The sequence below is a fragment of the Salvia hispanica genome, chromosome 5, assembly GCF_023119035.1.
Source record: "Salvia hispanica cultivar TCC Black 2014 chromosome 5, UniMelb_Shisp_WGS_1.0, whole genome shotgun sequence".
NCBI lineage: Eukaryota > Viridiplantae > Streptophyta > Magnoliopsida > Lamiales > Lamiaceae > Salvia > Salvia hispanica.
In genome coordinates this window covers 34,548,851-34,561,719 of record NC_062969.1, presented here as the reverse complement: position 1 = coordinate 34,561,719, position 12,869 = coordinate 34,548,851, and the positions used below count along the sequence as shown (strand labels likewise).

The following is a 12,869-nucleotide window of genomic DNA, read 5'->3' as shown; positions in this document are numbered from 1 at the left end:
GGTGCGCAGTATTTTGCGTCAAAGTTCGTCGTTGAATCCACTGGTAATTTGTTATTGTATTTTCAATCTACGGATTGTAATGCATGGGTAAAATTAGTATTTGATTCTCGAATAAGGGCTCAAACGAGGAAAAGTATTTAGATCATCGAAAAATAAATTTAGTGTAAGATAATTATTTATTTTCAATTAGCATTTAAAATACCATGTTATCAAAGGTTAAGAACGATTAAAACATGAAACCCCTTCCTATTAATAATGAAATATACTTCTAATGAAAATATTGAATGCCCCTAAAAACAATAAAATACTTAAGAAATATCCTACCAAAATCACCTATAAATAAACTTATTCATGTCTTCTTACATGCAACACATCTCTTCTCTAAATTACTGAGAAAATAATGAGTATTCAAGCAAACATGTCATTTTCCACCTCCCTCCACCGATCAACCACCCCCGGAGTTGGCCTTCCGCTAAAACCATGTATCTCTCCCTCTCCCTCTCTTTCCTTTTCCCCAAACTTTGGCACTTTTAACAACACAAGTTTGAGACTCAAACCAGAGGCTGGGAGCAAAAGTTATGGTATGCAACAATATTTTAACTATAAATAATACTCCTATGCCACTATATCTTTCACCTATACTTATACGAAACATAATACATGTAGAGGGGATTCGAAGAAGTCATCAATTAGCAGCATCAACAATTTTGGAGGGTCAAACTCCGATTACTCCGGTGAGTTTTATAACTTATTTAGTGGTGCACAGTGTTTTTTTTTATATCACCTTATATTTAGAAAATACACATTTTATTTTTGTTTGCAATCCTAAATTTTGTTTTCTCACCATTCTACCCGCTCCAAATTACACCACACATGCGAAATGTTTCATCAATGTTTTAAATTGGTACAAAAAGTTTTAAGTTTACATGACTATACAAAAAGTGTTATTAGTGTTTTAAATTAATACATTCTATTAAGTTTATTTAACACTATTTATTATTTTAACCTTTTTCATGTGATATCAGTAGAATAATCAAAAGAAGAAATGTCACTTAGCAATACTTTTCAACAATTAATCCCCAAAAAATATGGAGAACTTCTCTATCTCAATAATAGGTGTACTTAATTTAATTTCTGTCTAAAATTTTTTGTTAGCTTTGAGAAAAGGATCGAGAACCTCTCTATTGAGCTTGGGATTTTTTGTCCAAAAATTCTATCTTTTACACTTCTACTGGTATTTTACACTTTTGCATGTATTTTCAATCAAATTATTTTAGCTCTTGGATGGAAATTTAGGAAGATGAACGGTCGTTGAATTTTTTAGTTCTTGGATTGAAATTTAGGAAGATAAACCTCACGTCTTTTACTCTTCTTTTTTTTTGCTTGTTTTTAAAGAAGAAGCTTCACCTTCAAAATATTAATTTTTAAACGGTGTTTTGCTATAATATTTAATCTCTGTTTCATTTGAGGAATTTTTAAACAAAGAATATTTGCTAATGCTATATACGATGGAGAATTTTTAAACAGTGTCTTTGCTAAAGCAAAACTAATTAAATGGTGTTTTTAAATTGTTTGTTTTTAAAAAGAAGGGCATCAAACTTAGTTTTTAAATAAAAAAACTAACCCCAATAGAAATATTTTTAAATGGTGTTAAAGAGACTTACCAGAATGTATTAATTTAAAACACTAATAATACTTTTTGGATGGTTTATATAAATTTAAAATTTTTTATACCAATTTAAAACATTGTTGAAACATTTTGTATGTGTGGTGTAATTTTCCCACATAATTAACCATATTCGAATACTATTTATTATATTAGTAATTATGTGTTTTTAGTTATAAAACACACACCCACACTCGGGTTCATTCATATTGGATAACTTGAACGTTGTGGCCAAATATCTTATAAATTCAACTATATTTCGTCGTAATTCAGAATTACATATGTAAGAATCCTTAGTTACTCTCAAACTCTATTTGTTGTTGTACCTCAATCTGATAAGACTTGTTCCGACACTTTCATTTGACGGTATTGATTTTTCCAAATTACCACGAGCATTTTCCTACCTCTTGTAGTAATCCTCGTATGAATTAGGATTAAATTCGATTCTCAGTTTGTGTTCGGTTCTGACACCAAATATGTGTATCAAAAGGAGGTTGAATCGGAGAAAACACGCCTGATTGAAAGGATTCGTTCGATGTTACAAGACATGGACAACGATGGCCAGATAAGTGTGTCACCATACGACACAGCATGGGTGGCGCTCGTGGAAGATATTGGTGGCAGCGGAGGGCCACAGTTTCCAACGAGCCTAGAGTGGATTTCTAACCACCAGTACGACGATGGATCGTGGGGGGATCGCAAATTTGTTCTCTATGACCGGATACTCAATACATTAGCATGTGTTGTCGCACTCACGAATTGGAAAATGCATCCTAACAAATGCGAAAAAGGTTTACTTCAACTCCTTATCATTTTTTTTGTTAATAGTAGTATGATTTAATTAATCAAACCATCTGAAATATAATTTGATATCATCAATGACAGGGTTGAGGTTTATTCATGAGAATATTAAGAAACTCGCGGATGAAGATGAGGAGCTCATGCCCGTAGGATTCGAAATCGCACTGCCATCAGTCATTGATTTAGCTAAAAGACTGGGTATAGAAATCCCAGAAAATTCTGCAAGCATAAAAAGAATTTATGAATTGAGAGATTCAAAACTTAAAAAAATACCAATGGATTTAGTGCACAAAAGGCCCACATCACTACTCTTCAGCTTGGAAGGCATGGAAGGCCTTAACTGGGACAAACTAATGAATTTTCTAGCCGAGGGTTCGTTTCTTTCATCGCCATCGTCCACTGCCTACGCTCTCCAACACACCAAGAATGAGTTATGCCTAGAGTATTTACTCAAGGCAGTCAAGAGATTCAATGGTGGAGGTACAAATATGCTTCTCAGTTTCTTTTTTTTTCGTGATGAGGAAAACCTACTTACAAATAATGCATTTTAGTTCCAAATGCATACCCTGTCGACATGTTTGAGCATCTGTGGTCCGTGGATCGCTTACAGAGATTAGGAATTTCTCGGTATTTTCAAGCTGAAATTGAAGAAAACATGGCCTATGCTTACAGGTATTAGTTAAAACAAATTAATGAATATATAGGCCGGATGATTGTTTTAAAAAATGATTTGATTGATAGTATTTGGTATCCACATTTCTATATCTAGTTACTATTTCATATAAATGGATACAGATACTGGACAAATAAAGGAATCACCTGGGCAAGAAATATGGTTGTCCAAGACAGTGACGACAGCGCACAGGGATTCAGGCTCTTAAGGTTGTACGGATACGATATTCCTATAGGTACAAAAAATGTTCTTTCTACCTCATATCTATGTACTACTCAATCCTTCCCTTAAAAATAGAAACTTTTGAAACAACATGAATTTAATGCCAAAAATAGTAAAGTAAGAAAGAGATAGAAAGAAAAGCTTGTAAGTGGAAAATGGATCACACCTCGTTAGAGAAAAAGAAATTTCCTAAAATAGAAAATTCGTATTTTTAGGGGACAGATGAAAAAAGGGTTCCTATTTTTAGGGGACAGAGGGAGTATTAACATGAACTCATATAATTAGGCCATGTTTGCTGGGGGTGATAACTCATCTAGGAATGGAACCATCCCTAGACATGCCATTAGTATACAATGGGGTTGCTCGGTTTGCAAGATTGTACCTCGGGATTAAATATATGTAGTGTGTTTGGTTAATGATATTGAATCCCATAACTCAATCCTAAATGAAAAATCATGGGATAATTAGCCATGGCCGTCCCCCTCCAACTAAAATAACCTCAAAATTTAATCCTAGATTGTATCTTAGTACTATTTCATCTAGGAAACCGATCACCACCACAGTATATATGATTCGTAGTTTTAGAAGGTGACCACTGCCAACTCGAACTACAAATTTCTAGTACAAAATATACCGACATTTTATTTTGGTCACAACACTCTCACTCTCTCCCTCGGAATGAAATAGATGTTTTCAAACATTTCGAGCAAGGTGGACAATTCTGCAGCATACCAGGACAGATGACACACGCTATTACAGGAATGTACAACTTGTATAGAGCTTCTGAACTTCTGTTCCCTGGAGAACACATACTTTCTGATGCTAGAAAATACACAGGTAACTTCTTGCATCAAAGAAGAATTACTAACACGGTAGTAGACAAGTGGATCATTACCAAAGACCTTCACGGCGAGGTACGTCAACGAATACTCCACATTCTATTTCAATTAAAGTTAGTCCGCATAAGAACATATCTATTTCTAATCAGGTGGCTTATGCATTGGATGTGCCATTCTACGCCAGTCTGCCACGACTGGAAGCACGATTCTTCATAGAACAATATGGGGGTGATGAAGATGTTTGGATTGGGAAAACATTGTACAGGTAACTAATTTATTCTCTATCGTTTCGTTTTGCTATCCTAGTAAAATATGAATCAACCTTATTCAGGCTTGGTTGAAGATACTACCTCTGTCCCACTAAAAGTGACACGATTTTTTTTAGGTTGTGCCAATGCATGAGATACTAACCATCTCGTTATTCATTCACAGGATGTTTAAAGTAAACTCCGACACATACCTTGAGATGGCAAAATTAGATTACAAACAATGCCAGTCTGTGCATCAGTTAGAGTGGAATAGCATGCAAAGGTAAGAAAACATTTTGGGCTAATCAAACTGTAACGAATTCATAAATCGTTTTTTTATGTGGTTGGCTGTAGATTGTATAGAGATTGCAATCTAGGAGAGTTTGGGTTGAGCGAAAGAAGCCTTCTCCTAGCTTACTACATAGCAGCCTCAACTACATTTGAGCCGGAAAAATCAAGTGAAAGACTGGCTTGGGCTATAACAACAATTTTAGTCGAAATAATCGCATCCCAAAAACTCTCTGATGAGCAAAAGAGAGAGTTTGTTGATGAATTTGTAAAAGGAAGCATCGTCAATAACCAAAATGGAGGAAGGTGGGAACATGTCTCTCAACTTATTTCTAATAGATGTATAAGTAAACTTTCAAGAATGCTTTCTAATGAAAGAAAATGCCCATATCTGCATATGTATATCAATTACCAGACATAAACCGGGAAACAGATTGGTTGAAGTTTTGATCAACAATATAACACTGATGGCAGAAGGCAGAGGCACATATCAGCAGTTGTCTAATGCGGTAACTCTAGAACTCTCATACTAATTCAAGATTACGTTCTATATAAACCTAAGATTACAACTCAGAAGACTCGTACACCCTGCATGATATATTCAGTGGAAAAAATGGCTAAAGACATGGGAAGAGGGAGGTGACCTGGGGGAAGCAGAAGCACGGCTTCTCCTGCACACGATACATTTGAGCTCCGGATTGGATGATTCATCATTTTCCCATCCAAAATATCAGCAGCTCTTGGAGGCAACCAGCAAAGTCTGCCACCAACTTCGCGTATTCCAGAGTGTAAAGGTTAGGGGAAAAGTTACCTTTTACACTTGAAATTTTTTGAGTTTTCCCTCTGAGCAATTATACTAAGATAATACATCCAAATCCAAGCAGGTGTATGATGACCAAGAGTCTACAAGCCAACTGGTAACTAGGACAACTTTCCAAATAGAAGCAGGCATGCAAGAACTAGTGAAATTAGTTTTCACAAAAACCTTGGAAGATTTGCCTTCTACTACCAAGCAAAGCTTTTTTAGTGTTGCTAGAAGTTTCTATTACACTGCCTGTATTCATGCAGACACTATAGACTCCCACATAAACAAAGTATTGTTTGAAAAAATTGTCTAGATTTCCAGGAGAGAGACCCGAATAAATCATGTGTATGATAAGCGAAAAAAACATTTCAATAACAGACTATTCAGTAATTTGGAGTTTCTCTATGAATGCTAAAACCTACCCCATTACGTACTTCAAAATTATCTTTCTAATTTTCCTATTACATTAAGATTTGGATATATTAAGTCAGCCATATTCATATATTTGAACACTTTACACTTAACATGATATACACATGTCTATGTCGTGAAGCAGTACAAGGAATATAAAAAACTAGAACAAAAGATATGAAACAAGTTTGATGTTATATCTTTTAATTATGTTAAAAAGTATGGGATATGCAGCAATGAAGGATTCATGATATGAAACAAAAGAGATGTGTATATGGATGTAAAACTCATTCTCTAACATCAAAATTTCAAATCAATGGTTTGATAAAAGAGGTCAAGTTTCTAAAAATAAAAAGTTTAGGTTTATCCAAATCATTCAAATAGCTGGTGCTTTATGCATGCTGATCAACGAATGTTCCACATAATTAGTCACAGCTAATCATATTCTAGTTCATCTGGAGTGATCGGGCGTTTGAGCGGAATGATAGACTTCTTCTCCACGTCTCTTGATAAAGCCTTCCTCATATCTTAAAAGAAAAAACAAAAATCAGAAACACAGATCAAAAGTGGAAGTAATGAAAGGCCAAACACAAATTCCCTTATTAGAGTCATAAATTGCAGCATACCTAAACCATCTTCCTCTCCAGAGTAATACCGAAGTACACGCCTATAAACAACGTAGTCAAGCTGAAGGAAAAAAACAACAAAAATGAGTATCACAGCTTATGTAAATGCATATAAAGATTATCTACATGCTTCAGTTCAACAGATATTAATTATTTGACCAACCGATAATGAAGGGAAAAAACCAAAAAGTAAAAAAGTTACTCTGACATACACATACCTTCTCATACATCTTGATGGCAGGTGTATTTGAAGCTCTCACAAAAAGATCCACAAAATAAGCTTTGTCACTTCAAATATGAAGCTTACTTTAGCATATAGTAACTGAAAATCTTACAAAATCAAAATATAATGTTTGCTAGCTTGCAGAAGAGTTTTTTCACCACCTTCATCGCGGCCAGATTCATAATTAAGTATTCACACTGAGAGACATATAGAAGCAATCAAGTTTGAAATGATGCACATGTACACCTCAATTGTAAACAGAGAGATACGATCCATTTGATCAACTGAACTCTAGTACAAACAAAGACATTCATATGGTTTGAAACTACTGCACTAATAATTAGGAACCTCACAAAGCACATATCATAATATTAATGCTTCAGTTTCATAACAGTATTATAACACACTTTAGACCCTGAAAAAATAAGAAATGAAAGAAAACATATAAATGAGTGAGAAAATGTTTTGAAACTTAATCTAGGACCTAAATAAAGGTTTCCAACATAAATAAGTAAATTTTACATTCAAACTGAAAACAAGATTTAAAGCAAAGTCTGGAAAAAGAGCTCAATGTTTAACAGCGTTGGATATACTCTAGACGGCTAGACCAAAGTTTGACAAACATAACCAGAACCATCAAAAAAGAGAAGAGACAAAAGGGTGTAGGACATTAAGACATGTGATAGAGAATAAAACTGGTACATTCTCTATAAAAGAGAACATCTTTGATAGTTGCAATCAAACCCATTTTTTTGCCCTGGCTTTCCAAAATCCATAAGATCTTCTAACTTTCTAGGAAAGATTGAGCTTTTACTAAGAATTTAAGCTATGTATATGTTTGACAGCTTATAAAATATCTTTCGCTGGAGTTTTATTGATTCAGTTTGGACTTTGGAAATGGTCATGTACGCTTGAGAAAAGATCTTAGTACCTCGATATCCTATAAAAACTAACAAGACATTAAAGAATTTCTTTTAGCCTTGGAAATGTTTAGATATGACTCTTAGGTTACAAAATTGTCAGCAATAGTGTCTTAAAAATTTTATAAACACTTTGCACTTGAACAACTTATAAGATGATAGCTGGTGTATTATAAACCCCTACTATGGTTAATAGAGCTAATAAGGGAGTGTTGCATTCTCACATTTTGTCGCTGATGTCCTCGAGTAGGTTCATGAGTTTCTTTGCCAATTGTTGCCTCCGGTATTCAGGATCTACAGTTACTGCAGTGACATGACCATGCCATGACTCTCCTTGCCCCTCAACCTTGCCCATAACTGCATGATCCAACATTGCACTCACACCTCAAACGGAAAAAATAAAAAAATAGTACTAAAAAAATTGAAGCAAACCTAAAACACTTGATGATAAGAGCATAAAGAGTCCACCCTCACAATCTGTTGGCATTGCCAACAGACATTTCCACTACTTTGCTAGATTTTGATGAATAGATATCTATGTGCCCTCATACTAATTCCTCCGTCCGTAAAAAGTATGAACTATTTCTTTCTAATCCGTACGTGAAAAGTATGAACTTTCTAATTTTGGAAACTCTTTTCCTCTAATGAGGTGAGACCCATTCTCCACTAACCATACTTTAATTACTTTTTCTTTCTATCTCTCTTTACTTTACCAATTATGCATTAAATACCATATTGAATCAAATGTTCGTACTTTTCAGGGACGGATGGAGTAATATCCTATCGCTTTGGGAATTGACAAACGTGAATTCCAAAATTAGCACAAACAATCAACTACAATGGTCATGTTCGGGTCAAGAATAGGATTTCAAGCATTAAACGAAACCACAACCAATAAATTACCAATGCTCTACAGATTGGAACTTACTGTAGCCCATAACTCGGTTTCCAGGAGCGTCGGCAACGTGGAAATAGTCTGGCCACCGCGCCAGGTAGGTCATGTAGAACGACATGTTGAACTGAAAAATTCAATTCAATTGACGACAGTAATTAGGGGCGGAATTATGTCAACGCTTGCAGCAGATGCCTAAGAAATTGGATTGAATTAAGAGATGGTAGAGAGAAGTAACTGTTTCAGTGAGATGGTCGAGGTTCACCGATGCGAAGCGGAGGAGATCGTTGCAGCAAAACCGCCGGATCGTCGTCATTATCCGCCGATACACGATATCGATTGGATTTGGATTTTTCTGAACAGAATTACAGACACTAGGGCACAAGTGCAAATGTGCAATCGAAAATAAGGAGGCAAATATGAAACGTATGTTATATTGTTATGTGTATTAATATTACTCCTTAAGTTTATTTTTAACATATTAAAAAATATTATTGAAATTTTTAATTTTATAAAATTATATAAACAGAATTAATTTTAATTTTATGAATTTTATAAAATTAAAGAATTTTAATAAAATTTTTAATGCATTAAAGATAAACTAAACTTATAAAATTGAACTACGTATGTCTAACGAGTTATCTAATTATGTTCACAGTTCACATTAAGTAGATAGCATATTATTTTCTTCATGATTTAAAATCTCATTTAGTAAATTTTACATTTCATTAAATAATTCATTCATATTTTTTATAACCTAGATATAAAAATAGCTTTGATATTCTAGTTTTAATTTTTTATATCTATTTTCATTTATATAATTTTTAAAAAGTTATGCAAATCAAAATGAAATTTTAGAATAATATACGAGTAGAATATTATAAAAAATATATCAATTTTTACTTTTTGATTTTCATTTTTTTTTCAAATCAAAATATTATTAGTACTAATGAAGTACTACGCTTATCCTACAAAGAGTAAAGGCCAAATGTGATCATAAACATATGACCATTTTACGAATTTGGTCCTGAACACTATCCTTTTGATTGTTGAGTCCCTCACAAATGTACTCGGACCGGAATCAGTCCAAAATCGACGGAACCGTCTAAAGCAGACGCTCAACGACATTTAAGCAGGTTTTGACCAAATTAACCACTTTAATTAATATTTTTAATTATTTTAGAAAAATTAAAAATTAATTGTAAAAAACACATAAAACGATAGATAATTGAGCGGATTGTATATCGCCCGATCCTTTCTCGTCTCCCTTTTCTTGAAAGCTGAATGTGTTGTCATAAGATGCTCCAGTTGGGTGTCCGACCTGATCAAGCCAGCCTATTCCTGCATGTTTCACCTACAAAAATGCGGGTGAATGGATCCGATAGAGGTTTGGGCTGATCAAGCTGAGCGGCCCTGACTTGAGCGAGAGGAAATGAGAGGTTGGATGGGATGCGACGTCAAAAACCTTAACCCACTAATACTAATAACTAGTATAGGGAAGTAAGGATCGATCCCACAGAGATTAGGCGGTTTGAATTGTTTGTGTGATACGGCTTGGGCTTGGCTGCTGCCACGCTTTACTTTGGGGGTGGGTTAAGTATCTACTGGTGCGGAAAAGAAAAGAAAAGAACTAACTAAGCTGAGCAACTGAACTACCTAACGGATCAACTCAGAAAACATTACTATAAAAAGATAAACAGAATAAACGGGGTTGTCAGGCCCCTGCAGAAATGTATGAAAAGCAAAATAACTTTAACAGAATCGTCTTCCTCAACAGGTTAGTGTAAAGAAACAGAGCAGCAACAAATCTGAAAAGTTGAAGAAGACGAAGCAAAACAAAACACATAAAACTTAAAAATTACTTCTACGATCTAGGCTACGACAACGTAAAAACACTAACTACAGCTAGAGCATGCAGAAACGAAAAGAAAGCACGTAGATCTAAACGGAAAACAAAGACTTAACAAAATACAACAGATCTAAGCTAAGACTCAAGAGTAAATATGAAATAGAAAGCAGATCTAAGCATTAAAACATAAAACAAACACGAAGCTAAGGAATGAAAACAGAAACTTCAAATTAAACAAAACCAAAGCAGGAACAAGAGTCAATACATGAAAATAAAACAGAATCTAAGATAAGAAATCAGGAAATTGTTTCATCACCCCTCCTCGGAGTGGAATTACAAAATAGAACTTGAAATTATACGAGAAAAGCAAGGAAATAGCTAACTATCAGCTACTCTAGACGGAACCAAGTGTGTGCAGTGAATTAAAAAGCTTGGAAATGAAGAGAACCTTTGATTTCAGCTCTGGAAGAGAGCTAGAAATCATACCTACTCTAAAGAGAACCCCCCTAAACTACTAAGCAAGAAATGAAATGTGGGGGAACTTCCTTCTCTTAGCGTGCAAGGCTCCTTTATATAGGGAGGCGTAGGACTCTGATCCCTAGGGTACCGCCCCCCTAAAATGACGCTTCTACCCTTCACACCTTAGAGTGGAGTTCATAGTCTTCTCTCCAGCGCAAGGTTGGCTGGCTCCGGTTGAAATGTGACTTGATCAGTTCAAAAGTCGCCTTTTTCCTCCTCTTTTCCCAGCTTTTGCTTTCACCCTTTGAAAAGATGTGATCTTCAGTTTCCGGCGAAATCTACACACACCTGGCTCAAAAAGGGTCGTTAGTTTGATGATTTCAGTGCGCTTTTGCTATAAAACACATGCATGAAACGAGCCTCATCAAACTGCTCACACTTAACCCGTACTTGTCCTCAAGTATTGAAGAAAATAAAAAGAAAGGAGGCACGGTTCAATGCATGGTTTTTATTGGAAAACAACAAACAAAGAACAAAAACCTAGAAAAGAAGGAAAATAAAGAAACGACTAAACATATTAGCACATAGAAAGAAAGAAAGAAATACATAGAGAAGAAAGATAGAACTGGCTTATTTTGATTGACAATCATCCCCACAAGCTTAAGGTCAATCCAATCGTCTACAGTCTCATATTCCTTTCTCTCCCCTCTTCTACCTAGTCATGCTTGTCCGTTTGTCAAGATAGCTTCTATCAACCTGTTGGATTCACTCGGTCACTCAATCCTCATCAGAACTGTTAGGACCATTTCTCTCATCATTTTGTCATACCATTGATGCTAGAGTTCTATTGACAGAAACTAACTTCTTAAGGTCTTTTATTTGGGTTGTAACAAGGCCAAGGGTTGTAGTGTATGTAGGTGAGAATCATAGGGTTCTAAGTTCATGCTGACTGGTCACGAAGATGAAGGACATGTGAACTCAGAGACAGAACCAGGAAAACCTCCCTATGCATAGACTGAATATTATTCCAACTACCCTTAGCCATTTTGGCCTTATTTCATAACATTTTTTTTTCTTAGGGTTAGGTTACAACATTTCCTGCCCTTTTTTTTTTTTCTTTTCTTCTATTTCTTTTTGTGGGTCAGGTTATAAGAGTTCCTGCCCTTTTCTATGACTCTTTCTTTTCTTTTTCTTGGGATCAGGTTACAATATTTCCTGCCCATTTTCTGATTTCTTTACTAACACTTAACTGGGTCAAGTTACATGTTTTCCTGCCCATTTTCTTTCTACCTCTTTTCATATTCCCCTGCTTTACACATCTAAACACTATCCCCAATGGTGAGCTGCCCTAGCCTATCCCCTTGTTCACATGACATGGAGGCTTAGGGATTCAAAAGAAGGGATTATCATTTAGAAGGCTCAAGTTGCAACTAAGGGGTGCCCTTACAATGAGGCAGGTTCTTATGGTTCCAAAGAAATGTTGGCCCAACTGGTTATTCCTATTACCTTTAGTCCTTACTAGTTTCTGTCACTTCCCCCCTAAGCATCAATGGTAGCCTCTCTATTCTTTTCAGTAGAAAGTGTTCTATTCTGGCTTATAACTCATGATTTAGAGGGCTTCACATAGAGTTGGATTGAAGCTATTTCTATCGTTCTTACATCTTCCAAGCAGAGTTGGCTTATTAAAGAAGGGAATCTCACAAATCAACATGCATCCTTTCTTCAATCACTCTCACTAAGGGAAACTTGCCTATTCTCCTAAACCAGTTCTTTATTTTTTATTTTTATAAAACACAAAGAGAACAAAGAAACAAAACTTACTGAAAGAAAAACTATTTATCAAAACAAAAAAAACTTGTCACACTTAGACCAAGCATTAGGCTAAGTGGGAGAGAACAAAATAACTAAAAGAACATGCTCCAAAAAAGAAAAATTAAACAGAAAAAT

The 12,869-nt window shown here is 35.1% G+C and overlaps 2 protein-coding genes across 2 annotated transcripts; one reads left to right on the top strand and one right to left on the bottom strand.

The window, feature by feature from the left end:
• Positions 1–380: 380 nt before the first annotated feature.
• Positions 381–5,941, top strand: LOC125188980 ((-)-kolavenyl diphosphate synthase, chloroplastic). The gene is made up of 13 exons (XM_048086119.1): positions 381–581; positions 667–734; positions 2,157–2,457; positions 2,552–2,947; positions 3,019–3,139; positions 3,263–3,375; positions 4,050–4,276; positions 4,351–4,466; positions 4,634–4,732; positions 4,804–5,043; positions 5,153–5,246; positions 5,343–5,531; positions 5,622–5,941. Exons 1-13 carry the CDS (start codon positions 401–403, stop codon positions 5,853–5,855), a joined length of 2,379 nt encoding a protein of 792 aa, XP_047942076.1. The 5' UTR covers positions 381–400; the 3' UTR covers positions 5,856–5,941.
• Positions 5,942–6,206: 265 nt separating this feature from the next.
• LOC125188981 (N-terminal acetyltransferase B complex catalytic subunit NAA20) lies at positions 6,207–9,027 on the bottom strand. The gene is made up of 6 exons (XM_048086120.1): positions 8,853–9,027; positions 8,651–8,741; positions 7,947–8,079; positions 6,798–6,867; positions 6,580–6,640; positions 6,207–6,480 (listed from the first exon to the last, which is right to left on the bottom strand). Exons 1-6 carry the CDS (start codon positions 8,928–8,930, stop codon positions 6,389–6,391), a joined length of 525 nt encoding a protein of 174 aa, XP_047942077.1. The 5' UTR covers positions 8,931–9,027; the 3' UTR covers positions 6,207–6,388.
• Between the last annotated feature and the right edge of the window lie 3,842 nt (positions 9,028–12,869).